Source organism: Corvus hawaiiensis, chromosome 2, assembly GCF_020740725.1.
Source record: "Corvus hawaiiensis isolate bCorHaw1 chromosome 2, bCorHaw1.pri.cur, whole genome shotgun sequence".
In the NCBI taxonomy this organism is placed as follows: domain Eukaryota; kingdom Metazoa; phylum Chordata; class Aves; order Passeriformes; family Corvidae; genus Corvus; species Corvus hawaiiensis.
Genome location: NC_063214.1, coordinates 89,805,444 through 89,820,327, shown reverse-complemented (window position 1 = coordinate 89,820,327; position 14,884 = coordinate 89,805,444). Strand labels below are relative to the sequence as shown.

Genomic DNA, 14,884 nt, shown 5'->3' with positions numbered 1-14,884 from the left:
GGAAACTACTTCAATGCATCATTTTTCAGTCTCTTAGCCAACCTGTTTGGTATCTGAAAGGTTCTAGTTGTGATGATCTGCTGATTTCTTCTTGAACTTAAGGGTAGAGACCAGTTGTATACCACCTGCAAGAGAGTCACATTTAGCAATATTAGCAGAAGTCAGTGATAGTGATATGCCCTGATACAGGGTTTTATGCCTCTTTTTCTCTCTTCTGTCCATTTTGGAGGTTTTTGGTGGATCAGGCATAAAATCAGCCTAAATTAATTCCCCCTGATTAGGTTTGTCATGGGTGCTCAGGTTTAAGCAAACTAACTTATCCTCATGCCTTCGCTCAATCAATGAAGTGAGAGACACATCCAGTAGGTCCTCTGGAGGGAGGATGCCAAAACACACTTTGTGTTGACTATAAAGAGCAAAATTTTAATACAGGAAGCCAAAGGAAGCCTTATAAAGGTAAAAGAAAATGCCACTTTAATTACAGTAAGTTTTCTAATGCTGAAATTGAAACACTTCTCAGCAACAAAAAGCATGACCACTTAATCCAGACAGTGGTGATGGAAATAAGTGATAAAACACACCTCAGAAAAAGTGAAAGAGAATTTAAAGACCATCACCTGCTGCTGGCGCCTACTCCTTGATCCTGTGTTTTCATTCTGGCTGATTTGTACAACAATGTATTCCTCTTTTTGCTCATCAACTGCTTGTGCCCCAAATGGGCCTCCTATGTCTAACTTCAACAGAGCAGAATCATGAAAGTCAGTCAGATTCATAGCTGTTAAGATAGTTGTTAAGGTGTAAATTTCCAGTAAAAATGAGTATAGGCTGTACAAATTTCAGAAAAACAAAGTAGTCAATTTATATTAAAAAATACATTCTTCAGCTAAAATGCCTCTTTTTGAATTTTGAAAAGAACAAAAGAACAAAAGAGATGTCTACTTCCTCACCAAGTAGTACTGTTTTGACCAAGTTTCCTAATTTAAAAAAAGTTACAATTTCAGAAAAAATATATCTTTCCTAGTGACTTTTGGGATTACCAGTGCTTTCACCTGATGTATCAAAATAGCATACAGAAATACGCAGAGAGACAGAGAAGTCAGGCCTTTTAAGTGCTTGTACTAGATGAAAGGCTACACCACTAGCTCAGCAGTTTAAATATCACAGAACTTGTACTGGTGAAAACAACATAGAAACTCCAGAGGAGTTTTGCCAGAGGATTTGCTTTTTGGTCAAAGTTTTGGTCACCATGTTACAAATATCCAGAAGATATTTTCAACCTCCTCTCAGCTGAAGTACTCATAGACTCTATCACTTTCAGCTCCCTCATCTACTTCTTTTTTTGTGAGATATCTCACATGAGGTGTGGTCAAACTACACTCCTGGTTTAATATCATTGAAAAATCAGCCAACCACGATCCACAAATTCATTGGAAGTCTGGTTCTGTTCATCCCAATACATCTAGAGCTTTTTAAACCTAGTGTTGTAATAGCTCACTTCTGGCATGGTTGAAAAAAGAAGCACCCATGTAGGCTGGTAGGTAGGGGAGGGAGGGAAGGAGGATAATCCAAGCTTGTAAACCCTTCACAGTTCATTTGTTACTATAATAGAGCAGTACTCTTTTTGTTTTGCTCCTGTCTGTGACAGACAGAAAGCTAAGGCATCACTAACAAAACAAAAATGCAAACAAACAAAAATAACTCCTTAGTTTTGCACATACATGTTCCATTGAAAACCGGAGACTTAATCACATGCTTGAATATCTTAATGGTTTTAACATATAATAATTTATCGAGTATACTAAAAAGAGTGAATATGTTACAAAAAAATAAAGTGTACCAGATCATATACCCACCAAAATAATTTTCCCGAAAAGATGCTTTGTAGCCTACAAAACTCAGAGACTTTAACAGAAAAAGAAAAAACACAGGGTAGTTAGATGGGACTCAGGGCAGTGCTGTACTCTGCCCTGCTTCCAGTGACTCCCAGTAAGACCTTCCATGTTAAGTCAGTGTCTAGTGAGGAAAGATTATGAGGTGCTTCTGGATCTAGAAAAGAGTAATCTCCCACAGTAACCAAAAAAAATACCCTTGCAGATCTAGTGCCAGGTGGGCAGCCAATGCATTCAAAGTAATATAAATGTCACCCTGCTTAGCAAGGCAAGCAGAGCAAACACCACCAGTGACACTCACATGCCGGTTCATTAAAAAATTAAACTCCCAAGCACCTGTTTGCTTAAAGGACTCACATAGGAAAGGATAAAAAGATAATCTCACATGTAGCAAATCAGGAGACAAGTCCAGTTAGGGGAATTTACACAAACACAAACAGAAATGACATATTTACACAAACATAAACAGAAATGACAACAGTTCTCTTCTGTTTCTGAAAGTTTTAAATGTGATTTGGCAACACAGTTTTTCTGTGTCACTAACTGATACATAATAGGAGTCTCAACAGGAACTATATCTATACCTTTAACTAGAGATATTAATTAAACCTTCTAAAAGGTCTGCTGACCTGAAGTCATTAACCCAATGGTTTGGGACAACTTTGGACAGTCTGTTTTTCACTAGGAATGTAGACACTTATGTCTTGAAAAGCTTCAAGTGAATATAATTATGGCAGCTTCCTTTTAAGCAGCACATTTAAAATAAATCCTGTAATTATCTAGATGACACTAGAAATGATATCTAAAAATCAAACCTTGTTTTCAAGAAGAGTGGCTTTCTTCTTTTCCTCTACAGATAAGGATACTTTTTCCATTCCATTCTGTGCACTTATAAAACCATCATAAAGAGCCATAGGAAAAAAAAAAATGGTTCTCCTTTGATTGCAAGTGCAACAGAACATCATTCACCAGTCTGCACTGAGGCTCTCAAATCCCATCAGTTATCTTTTTCCAAACAATATTTAGGGACTCTGCCATAATTCCATTGTTAGACTGCAGCAGATCGCAGCCTTTATGAAAGGTGGAATCAAAATAAACCAGACAAAAACTTCAGACATGCCTATATGAAAAAATATGATTTTTTTTTTTTTATCAAGCTGCTCTTCATAATATTTTTGTTCAGACTTACTTTGGTTTTATGTTTTCCTTATATTGCCAGAATGTGATTTCCCCTAAATTTTAATCATTCAGGTATGAACTTTTGGGAAAACTATCTTTTTACTTCTAATATTCCCTTTTATTCTGCAATTTAATCATGCTTTTCCTTTTCAGAACTTTTTTTTTTTTTGTAATGTGTCCTCCAGTGTGCCCCTTTAAAGCATAAAAATCTCCCTGATGAGATTTACAGCCAGAGCTGATAGTTTTATTTCACTTCAGCTAAACTGCTTCATTTTGATGTAGTTCTATTCTTGAAATTACATTACTGCTGTGAATTAGCCCGTCAAGGGATTTGGGTTTGTGTTTACTTTGTGAAGCATTACACTGTGGCTGTCTGTATTTACATCTGGCACAAGAGCAGGTCTGCTGCTCACAGCTGAACCAAGAGCTGTGTTTCTTGATCCTGGTTTTCTGAAGAGCTGCTCCTAGAGGTTTTGAAGAGTGTGTGAGAGTCACCTCATGTTACTTTATTTTTATGTGGCTTATGTAGAAAACATGATGGAATGGGATGCAGTGGCTAAACATTTAAACGGGTATTCATTCACCACAGTTTATGCTTCTGTACTTTGGACATCTGCATCTGACAGTTGCTTCCTTAAAAACAGTGCTTTTAAGACAGTGCTTTTAAGATGGAATTCATTGCTTCATTTTGGACCACTACATGAAGATGAGAAGAATTGCTCATGAGGAACATCCATTCTCTCTATTAACTATAAAGAGAGCCTAGGATGACCAACTCAGGAGTAGCTGAGCCACTCCCCACAATACTGAGTCCTGCTCTACCCTCCATCATGCAATTATTTCAATATGTACAGAGGCAGCCAAAAAGTCGTGTTTGACAGAGATTCTCTGTTGTATTTGCACACAGATGGCTGACTTTATGCTTTCTTTAACATCTATTTGTATATCCTATTCTGTATACTGTAAAATGGACCTTGAGGATGCTATGTCTATGGATTATTTTTCACCAAGTTTCTGAGGTAGTTACACACTATTCATCCTGATTTATGACCAGGTAACTTATGCTACTTTCTTGTGGGAAACCCAAAAGGTGGAAAGGCTCTTAGGGGTGAGAAAAAAGCAGGTTTCAGAAATAAAGCAAAAGAATTTAGGAATCAGCTTTGGCTGCAAAAATTTGAAGATAGAAGATACAGTTATATAGCAAGCAAGGACATTAAAACAATGGTTAGAGTTTTTAGGTTTAGCTGAGATAGGTCTTGAAGTTGTAGAAAATATGCTGAGCAAGATAGATAAGTTTAAGCTTAATAATGGAATATTATGCATTATTATATAAGGCATAACAAGCAAGTATTGTGTGCAACAGATGTATGTGCACTATTGAAGATTGGTTAGAACAGTTGTGTGTAAACTTTAGAAGCATGCTATTGGCTAAAAAGCCTTTAAGAATGCTCTGTAACAGGGAAATCTTTGGCTCCCTGTGACGACATGAACTTTGTACCATCTCTTGGGTCTCAACTCTGTACATTAGACTGATAACAGAATAAAATAACAAAAAGGCTCCTGGAATGTCTGCCTGGGCTCCCCGTCCCATTTGCTCTCCAAAAATGCTGACAGTTTCTACAGGATATTAACATTTTAAAGAAGGCATTTTCCCTGAGTCTTAGCATCCATTTTTGCATGTTGTCCTTAACTGGTGTTATTGCTGCATTAGTATTTTTGCTTTTCTTTTTTTTATTTCCTACCTCTGTTTGTAGCTGATGAGGTTGTTTCTACATCATCCCTTCACAATATAACAAGTTCAACCACACACTTCTCTGTCCCTATTGGTTTCTGCATCTATAACCTTTTTATTTTCCCCCTTTTTTGAGTGGCAGTAATCAAGTTCCATTATCGTCTACAGTGGATCCATCCTTTCTGTCTGCTCCATCAGTTTGAGAATTTCTGTAACAAACTCATTTCTACAGCATTTTATCAATTGTGCCTCGAGATTCTGCTTCTTGGCTGCCTCTGCACATGGTCCTGGTCTTCATCCATCTATTTAACAGCTTGAATATAGCTTGCAGGCCTAAATGCTTAGTACATTTCCAACAACATTGAAAGCAGAAATGATTTTTAAATGCTTTCTGCAAGGAAAAATTATGGAGGAGAGTCTGGCAGTAGAGAACTAGAGTTATAAAATAAAAAAATATTCAAAGGGGAAAAGAATTAAAGGCATTAGAGAGGTTTTGTAATTCATTACATTAATTTATGCTCCCTGGAGAAGAACCTTCAAGGAAGCTGAAAATTCTGTTAAAATCTGACTGTATTCTTGCCTCACAGTCTTTCTATCTATATATACCTCTTGTTCAGGGAGTGGGAAATGTTGTTTTCCATGTCACTAATGGTCATGGCATGATTGCAAGTTTTTCTAGTGACCTTTCCTTGCTCCATGATTACCAGTTGCACCAATAATGCAAATTCATGCAGAAATCATTCAAACTCATACAACTTTAGCAAGGAATTTGATAATAAGGGGATCTATGTCTGCTTGTTCTAGAGACTCCTCATCCATTTGTTCTAAGTAGTTCCACTGAATCCAAAGAAATGAGAAATCTAGCCTATGATATAAAATTCAACATATTTTTACTATTGAGATACATCTTCTGCTTTCTGAATTTGAGACCTTAATCCTGGACTGGAAGTGACGAAATCTGTCATGGAGAGGATGGAGGTACATCCATAAAAATGGCCCCTGTCTAGTCAATTTGATATCTCTGGTTTTGTCTGATTTAGAGTAAGCATGTACCCATTCATGTGTGACTTCAGGTTATGTATTTTTATTGAGTTTTATTTAGAATATAAAGAGCAAGTGAGTAAGAAACTCTTCACACTGGGTGCTGTGCAAATATTTAATTTTCCAAATGTCATCCCTTGCTCCAAAAGTTTTACTGGGGAGATGTCAAAGGCTTAAACAATCAGACAATCAGATCAGGACCGAAATATTTACAAAAATGCAAGATCCTTGGCCAGACTCAGGAAGAATTCACAGCCCACTCCCCAGGTAATTTCTGATAATCAATCCAAAAAAGGAAAACTAAACTTCTTTGCCCACACTGATCTAATCTTCCCTCACCTGTACTATGGATGGGCACAAGTACAGATGTTGAGAGGGAAACAAAGGTTGTTGTTACTGAAGCAGCTGTCAGGGACAGAGTAAAGATGGAAACTTAGAGTTCAGCAAGGTAAGGTAGGTGTGAGATCTACTGCACAGAAATGGGCTGAAGATTTAACTTTTCTTTTGTAAAAAGAAAATATTTCTACTATTGAGAAATGTAGAAATAGCAAAAATTGCATGAGGTACAGTGAAAGAAAGAAGGCACTGTATCAGAGACAGACGCTTCTTTAAATAACAGTGAAATAGCATACAGTTTGATTGCATAATTCCTTAAAAGCATCCATGAATTCCCATTACTTTTTAACTTCACAAAGACTAATTCAAGTCAAAAAGCTAATGTCTAGTTCTGCTCCAGTTGTCTGTTCCCCATTGCTGGACAAAAGTTTAAAATTTGCTTAGATCAGGGCAGTAGTTATTAGAAACAAATGAATGAACATGAAGTATATTTAGCACTTCAGAAGATTTTTCAAGTCTGAAAATGTATGTCAGTTGTGGAGAAGAACAAGAATATTTCTCATTCACTCTTTGATCACCCAGTTAATGGAGAGACATTTCCTGAAGGTCTGAATGGCCAAAGAGCTAAGAGAAAATAAGAATGTCCATGTCTTAGAATAGGTACATATAATTAAACAAAGAAATTCTGGAATTTATTCAGGCTCTGTATCTCTTCCTCTGTCATCTTAATTACTACTAATGCTCTACCCTTAACATACAGCCTTTGAAGAAAAGATCTGAAAATGCTTCACACATTTTACATCATTAGGAATATTGAATCTTGCTTCCGGCAGACCGGCTCCTCTAGTCAAGCTTCAGTATAAACTTACTTGTTTCTGGTATTATAGAACTGAGTGTTAGAATTTAAAAACCAATAAATCCCAAGTGTTGACAAAGAGACATTACCAATATTTTGAAAAACTATACTAAAATCACTGAATTTATGTCTGGTGCCTATAGGGAAATCAGTATTTAAAAAAAAACCAAAAAAACAAAAAACCAAAAAAAAAAACAGACACACACAAAATTACAGACTCAGAAAGCTTCTGTTAATTCACAGGAGGCAAGATGTGTTTCCAGAATCTGCAGCCAGCACACCTCAGTGCTACATGCCAGGTTTGTACCATGGGGATGGCCAAAGCAATGGGAGATACAAGTGAGCTAACAACAGAGAAGATAACAGGAAGAAAAACAGCTAAAGTAAAACCAAACAAAAAATAAAGGTACAGAAACACAGAGATCTCATCTGAAAAGCAGGTCACCCCCACACCAGCTGATGAAGGTCTCTCCCAGCACCAGAGAAGGAGAGTCCTGCCTCCGAGCAAACCTGAGATCTCATGGGCATGGCAGAAAAAACAAAAATATCTAGATGACACCAGGATGACAAAGGACATGAAGTCCAAAAGTAATCACTTAATTTGTTTTTTTTAAATATTTCACACTTTGTTTTTGACTTCTCTAGTGTATGGAGATATACTGTATGCATGAGCACACATTCATAAGACATCAATGTGCTTGGGCAATTCTGGAAAGAAATAGAACTGAGAGGAAGGAGTTCAAAAAAATAAAAAAATATATAGTGGTTAGTACATATTCAACACTTCTTAATAGCTTTTGAAGCATAAGCAAGAGGTAAAGTGTGTTCATTTGCATAATTTGGCATCATATGAGCTAAGATACTTATTTTCCACCCAAAGTCTCATATGACAACCTCCAAGGGCTTTGTGACAAGGACTACTGCAGCACATCTGCAAACCTACCATTAAACCCTTACCATCATTCAGAGAGTAGCAGGTAGTGTCCAATGGGAGCACTGCAGTCTGTCAGCCAGCATAAATTGCATCTTCAACACTGCTGTCTGAATGGTTAACATTACCTATGTCTAGCCAAGAAGTGGAATACTTTCTTCACTATGAAACAAAGTGGAAGATAATCACATGAACTTACTGCTGGGCAAATGGAGACTGACAGCAACAGTAAGAGGACAGTCAGGATTGCTGGTGCCTTTTCCAAAACTCTTTTAGAAATGCAAACTTTCTCCTTGACACTTCTGCCTGAATTACTACATCACCTTGGAAAAGAAACATGGCTTTGCTGGACTGCTTGCCTCTCACTTTTCCCCAGCTCAGTGACATCAGACAGCAGATGGAAATCCAATTTTCAACACACATTAAACAAACTAAAAAGCATTAGCTTTGGGTTTGTCAAGTAAGAAATGAAATGTTGCATTCTGACTGTCTGACAGCTATTTGTCTCAAAGCATCCTGACATGATAGGTAAAATGTGAAATACAGGAACACCTGTTTGTACTCAAATCCCAGCCCCAACTGCAGTTCCCTGAAACAAACAAAGGGAATAATTGGTTGCAGAGTTAATGTGTACAATGCAACAGCTATGGTTCCAACCCAAATCTGGAAACAGATGAAATCTTCAATTTATGCTATGACAGTTGACTAAAACTTGAACTTAAAGACTCACTTCCAATTCATCCTCCTTGGCAGATGAGGCTGTGACAGCCCTGGTGCTCTTTACCACCACACCACCATAGGAGCTTTCAACAACAGTTTCAAGGAGGACAAAAAACACTGATGTGAACAGGATATTGATGGGAGTTTGCAGTTGAAGTTTTTATTGGTCCTACTAAAAGTCCATTTGCTTCCCTTCAAAAAGCAATCTCAAATTTTAATTATAAATTGCCCTAAAGCACTAACATTTTCTTCCTCATTTACCCTACTAATTAGTGCATTATATAGTGTCACTATTGGTGACAGTGAGAATGTTAATAATTAAATCTATTTTAAGTGGACTCTCCCTGTTCAAAGCTATGGAACTGATCAGTTATATAGAAGAACACAACATTTCAAAAATGAAAACCTACTGCACCTTTTCAAAACAAGGCACCTTGCAGGACCTTGTGAAATACTTCTATAGGTGAATCCTAACACTAGTGAACTAAGAGTCAAGCAGATTTCAGACCAGACTGATTAAATGAGAAATATAGTGGGAACAAGAGATGTAATACAATTGCAAAAGTTTTTGTTTGTTTACTAACTGAATGTTCATTCCCTCAAAGACTTTTCACATTCAGATCCGTATTCACGTATGATGAATACTTTTTATTTGGGGTTGTTCTATTCCTTGTTCTTCTAAACAGTTTCCGGGCCCCAGACAGGTGCCATTCAGTACAACTTGGAGAGCGAGCACAGCTGGGCCTGTGTCAAAGGCCAAGTCTAAATGCAGCCAAGGCTCTGAGGACACCCAGTCCTCTCAGGGTATAAGACAGAAGACACCCCCCCTTTCAACCACTTTATCAATTAAACTTCAGAACAGGTTTTTTTATAATGAAAGAAGGATACAGAAGCTTTCCAGAGGTGATACAGCCAACATCTGCCAGGGCATACCTTGATCTGGATAAATGCCAAATAAAATCTAGGGTGAGGATAAAAAATAAACATTTATTAGTAACAGAAAAACTGAAAAAGACCTGCTAAACTTATCTCAAATACTTTAAAATTGCAAAATCAATTTCAAATTGCATTCAATTGTGAGATTGTTTCAGTATTTTCAGTATTTTCAGGTATATTTCCACCACAGTTGAAAAGCATCTCTGGGATACTTAACAAGGGTAAGTAATATTCCTTCTGTTAATTTACAACCCAAGTCACATATTTTATGCATTTTTTCAAAATGAATCTTAGGACTGAAGTTGTAATCCTCAGGATCTGTCTGGAAAGCAACACCCACACCTGAGGAAATGCAGAGTGTCATCTATTTTCTTCCTGCCACAGAAGCCCTGCTACCCAAAAAGGAGTTCCTCACAGCTGCTAAAAGAATAAACTCCAACTTTTTGAAATTTTTCTCTGCACTTTCAGTCTAAGATTTTGCTGATTTTGAAGATTTTGTTAAGGGAGGGCAGCACTTTGGCCACTCCAAGGAGATGCCAACCTCCCCATCACCTTCTGCCTTTGACATTGTGAAGCGCTGCCATTGCTGGGGCATCCTCCAGAATGCTCCCCAATGAGCATTCCTCAGGTGTCAGGATCAAAAGATGTATCCTAAATGCAACAGGCATCCATAAGGGACCTACAAGTCTGGGGTTAAGCTGCCTTTAGCATTTTAAATTACCAACTCAACTGCTTACTCAACCACATTGTCCTGAGGGGCGACTAGTGCACCAAATAGGAGTCTCATTAGGCATGAAGCCCTGCACAGTATTGTCATTTTTTGCCTCGAGACATTTTCTGTGAGCTAAGAGAAAAGATCATTGCTCATTTTGAACTATTTCTAAGGAAATGGGGATAGGGGAAGACTACAAATTCAATACTTACAGAGCAGACAACTACAAAGATAAAAAGGCCTGAAACTTTCAGGAATTTTAGACAGCATCTGAAACACAAAGAAAGATGTATTTACTATCTGGCTAGTTTTAAAACAGCATTTTCTAGTCTCTTAACAGCTCTGACATTTTAGAAACATTATGTTAAGCATTTATGGGTGATAATATACCACATCAGGGTACAGACATCACAAAGCAAGGTCAGCAGGGGCTTGGGAAGCCTTGGTGACTGTAAGGGCTCCTGCACCAGGTCTGCTGCGAGATGGATCTCAATGCACAAGAAGGAGGATTTGCCCCTTGGAAAATCTAAGGGAAGGCTGCAGAATGAGCTGGATCCTGGAACCACTTGTCCACTGCTGCTGCTGGCCTCTGACAGACCCAGATCCCCCTTAGCTCATTCTTGTCTCTTCCAGAGAGGCAAAGGAGCATTGCCATCACAGGGAGGTGGCATGGCTGCGCTGAAACTACAGCGTGTTGCAAAGACAGATGGTGTCATGAGTGACTTCCTCAAACCTGGACTTGTGGATACAAAAATGCTGCTAGCAAGGATTTTCTTGCTATTTTCTAAGTCCGTGAGAGACTTTTCTCTCTCACAGAAGAGGTAGCAGAGTTATGTAAACAACCAAACACCTGCAGCCTTGAAAAGTCTTGTTTAGAGTACAGTAGGAAAATATTTTGACAATGGATGTTTTAGGATTTTGGCCAATCACCCCCAAGGGGTGGCTGATCCTTTGTCCAATTAGACTATGAAGAAAAAAGTCTATAAAAGAGTTTGTAAAATAATTAAATAAATCAATCTTGCTGCACAATTCCTGCCTGTTGGATCTTCTCTCCTCCTCCTCTTCTACGGCTGTGGGACACGGTGATATACCCTAGGGCCTAGGCCTGTGGTAATATGGATTTATAATTCACACCCTGAAAAGTATTAGAAAAAGCAGTTTGAAGACAAGAACAAGCTTTAAGAATCTTCTGGGTTTAACAGTATCTTTTAAAACCAAATATACTTCATAAGCATAAATCTACTAACAAAACTAAGTATTTTTTCCATAGCACATCCATGCCTATTGAAGGAATGCCCTGTTCTGGAAATTAGATGTCATAAAATATTCTGAATTTTCCAAGCTTACTACTGAGTAGGTTAGGCAAGGATAACTCCAAATTAAAATGTGGATGTTGAAAATGCATGGTCTTGAGAAAAAAATCTTAAGATTTAGTATTTTTACCATTTTTTAATCTTACTCAAAAGACAACTCAACTAAAAATTTTCTGACTGCCCATCAATATGTTATACTGATGTCTTAATTTACAGAACCCTTTCTGTTGATTTGACCTCATTACATATTTTCATTTTGAAAGCATCAATATTCTCATTCAATTTTTTTCAAAAGTAAACATTCAAACTTTGCTTTTCTGACAGAATGACAAATGCAAGGCTTGACTTAAACCTGATGACAAGCAAGAAGGAAAACATTTCAAGTTACCAGGATAATTAGTTGAAAAAGGAAGAATGCAATAAAAAAGCTGCATTGACAGATGCTATAGGACAAAATATTAAAGCAGAATAGTCTGAAGAATGTCATAAATAATTTTTAATCACAGTGGAAATAAGTTCCTAAATCAATTCATTGACAGAAAGCAACATAAATGACTGGAGACCCATTTTTCAAAAACATTCTTTTCTGAAGTTTCCCCTCTCTTTAGAATTTTCCAAACAGAAGCTGATAAAAACCAGCAGCTAATAAAAATGTGTTGTCACAGAGAAACTGGTACAAAGGGGCTGCAGTCCTCTATTAAATACAAGTGGCAACAACTTTACCCAAACTTTGCACAACATGGAAATATAGAGAAGGCAGAGGAAGAGGAGAAGGAAGACAGTTAGGTGGCTTCTTCTAGAAATTCCAAGTAGCCCTACTCTACTGAAAAGCAAGGTGGTAGAGAGAGGAAGAAGGTAATAAAGGCATGAAAAGAAAGGAATGATGACAAAAGCCATTATCAGCACTTCATCACTAAAAGCTTCTTTTGGTATTCTGTGATTTATGGAAAACACTTAGTGCCATCTTAGTCATACATCCTCTATCCTGCCTGTCTATTCTGCCCATCTCTACACTACAGTTTCATTCTGGAATTTTGAGAATTTATTATGTTATGAATTAATAAATCCTAATCCAGACTAGTTTAATTTTAACATACTTTATATTTTTTGTTTGCACTTTGGACCTACAATTTATAATAATAATAATTAAATTTATTATTTAAAAAAACCCTTGATGTTAAGACACAAGTGAAATTTTAAAAAAAACATAAATTAAGCATTTATAAATTAATAACCACTTGTTGTAAATAACAGAAACTCATCCAAAGGAGCTGGATGTGATTAAAACAAGGTTATACAAATGGTTTTTATAAATGTAGAATTTAGAAGGGTCTTTTCCTCCCATCTGTTTGTTTTCATTGGAATTTCATATTAGGGAAGCAGCACTTTTAACAGCTTACATTTGCGACATGATCAGCTTTTGATTCACCCGTGGTTTGCAATCTGTGTCTTCCTACAGTGCTAATCTGGCACAGCAATGCAAGTACAAGCCCTGTGCCAAATCCCGTGCTGATATATGCCTCCAGCACAATCCTATTTGACTTCAGTTGGAAATGCATGGAGTATAAAGCTAGAAAGGATTTTACCCCCTCTTCTAAGGCAAATGATTTTTAGTCTGATCTGCATGTGGTGTCAGGCAGTTTAGCTTCATTTGCTGTCTCAGCAGAGTTATGCTGATTTACAACAGCGAAGGAGCTGATCCCATATGCACAACCTCCACTATAGCACTCAAAATTTATCTCAAGGGAAGTTCTGCCAGAAAAACGTGCTCCTCCCCAGATTATAAACCTATGCTGTACTGGAAACAATGGATTTCACACTCCCAATAGACACCTTTGTTACATCAAATACCAGGGAAATCTACCACAAATGTGAAGAAAGACACCTGCCAAACTTCTTTGCATATGCTCACATTGCACTAATTGCAGTCATTGGAATTCTCCTGCTCCATTTATTCAGCAGCAGAGTGGGAGAGCACAATACCATATGCACAATGAGAGGAAAACAATTGTGAAGTGATGAGCTAAGACAGTATACAGATTGGGAAAAGATGCACTGACATCCCTCTGGAAAGACACTGTAAATCCACAAGGAGGTGTGGACCTGCAGTGCTGGGCTCCGTGAAAACCCTGCAAAGCTATCTGCAGACACCAAACCAAACTAGAGAAAGTATTGAACCTCTGGAAGGGGCAGAGGGAATTAGTATCCAATATTAAAGGTTTTGCTAGTTAAATCCCAAGCAAAAATATCCTGAGAAAATTTGAAGTTAAGCTCTTATCATATTGCTATCTTTTAATATATTAACAGATTCAATTTCCCCCATGCCTAAATGATGTAAAAGACTGCTTTGGGGTAAAGAGTGAAATATATTAATGTTGTCCAAGATAGAAAAATTCTCAGTTATATTTTGCTTTGTGTATATGTGAAAAGCTACTGTGATGACTACAGAAGAACTTTTACACACATTTTAATTAAAGTGAAGCAAGAAAACACTGAAGAAAAAAATGCTGTGGAATCAACCACGGGGCTTTTAAAAAATGGTTTCAAAGAAATGTTAAAAGCAATATAGAAGGTATTTATTTACAAATTTAGAATAGGTGCTATGATTGATTCTTGTTAGAACCAGGGGCTCTTGGTCATTATGTAATCAATTTCACACTATCAGTGGCAAGATACAGTCTAAATACAGAGTCTTATTTTATTAAGTTACACAAATAAAACATTTTCTAGACATCTATGCATAGAAACAAATACGTGCAGGAATTTGAAAAAGAAAAAAAAAATGTTTGAATTCAGACCTCATCTTTGATAAACTGAACTTGACATGAAGGTTGTCCAAGATTTCATATTTCTCAGAAGAAGCAGATCTGGGAAAACTTGTCATTTCACTTTCCAGTTGAAACCTTTGCTCAAATTCTGCAGAGCTGTTGTCCCATGAATCATCATCTGTGGTAAAATCTGGATTATGAAGGGCCATACACTGCAACCTGTCACACATTTTCAGTAAACATAATAAAACAGTGTTTTACTTCAACAGGTAGTAGATACAACTGACTTTACAGAACCTTAGGTTCACTCTGAGAGATTTTTATGGAAAATTTCATAGAAAGAGATTTATTCAGTACAGACTGAGTTCCCCTTGGTGACACAGCTGGGTAGACTGGGGAGCAAGAACAAAGACCCCATGACATTTAGGTGCACCTGAGAGAACCAGTTCTCTAATACAGCAGGCAGATGTA

At 37.3% G+C, this 14,884-nt stretch overlaps 1 protein-coding gene across 9 annotated transcripts in view; it reads right to left on the bottom strand.

Moving 5' to 3' along the window:
- Window positions 1–14,884, bottom strand: part of OCA2 (OCA2 melanosomal transmembrane protein) — a 190,801-nt gene that overhangs the window by 126,304 nt on the left and 49,613 nt on the right. For all 9 annotated transcript variants that reach the window (XM_048324885.1, XM_048324919.1, XM_048324895.1 and 6 more), the window contains 5 exons: window positions 14,444–14,632; window positions 10,545–10,602; window positions 9,573–9,645; window positions 618–775; window positions 43–125 (listed from right to left, as the gene is read on the bottom strand). In XM_048324885.1, coding sequence (XP_048180842.1) covers window positions 43–125; window positions 618–775; window positions 9,573–9,645; window positions 10,545–10,602; window positions 14,444–14,632 — 561 coding nt within the window. The remainder of the gene's footprint in view (window positions 1–42; window positions 126–617; window positions 776–9,572; window positions 9,646–10,544; window positions 10,603–14,443; window positions 14,633–14,884) is intronic.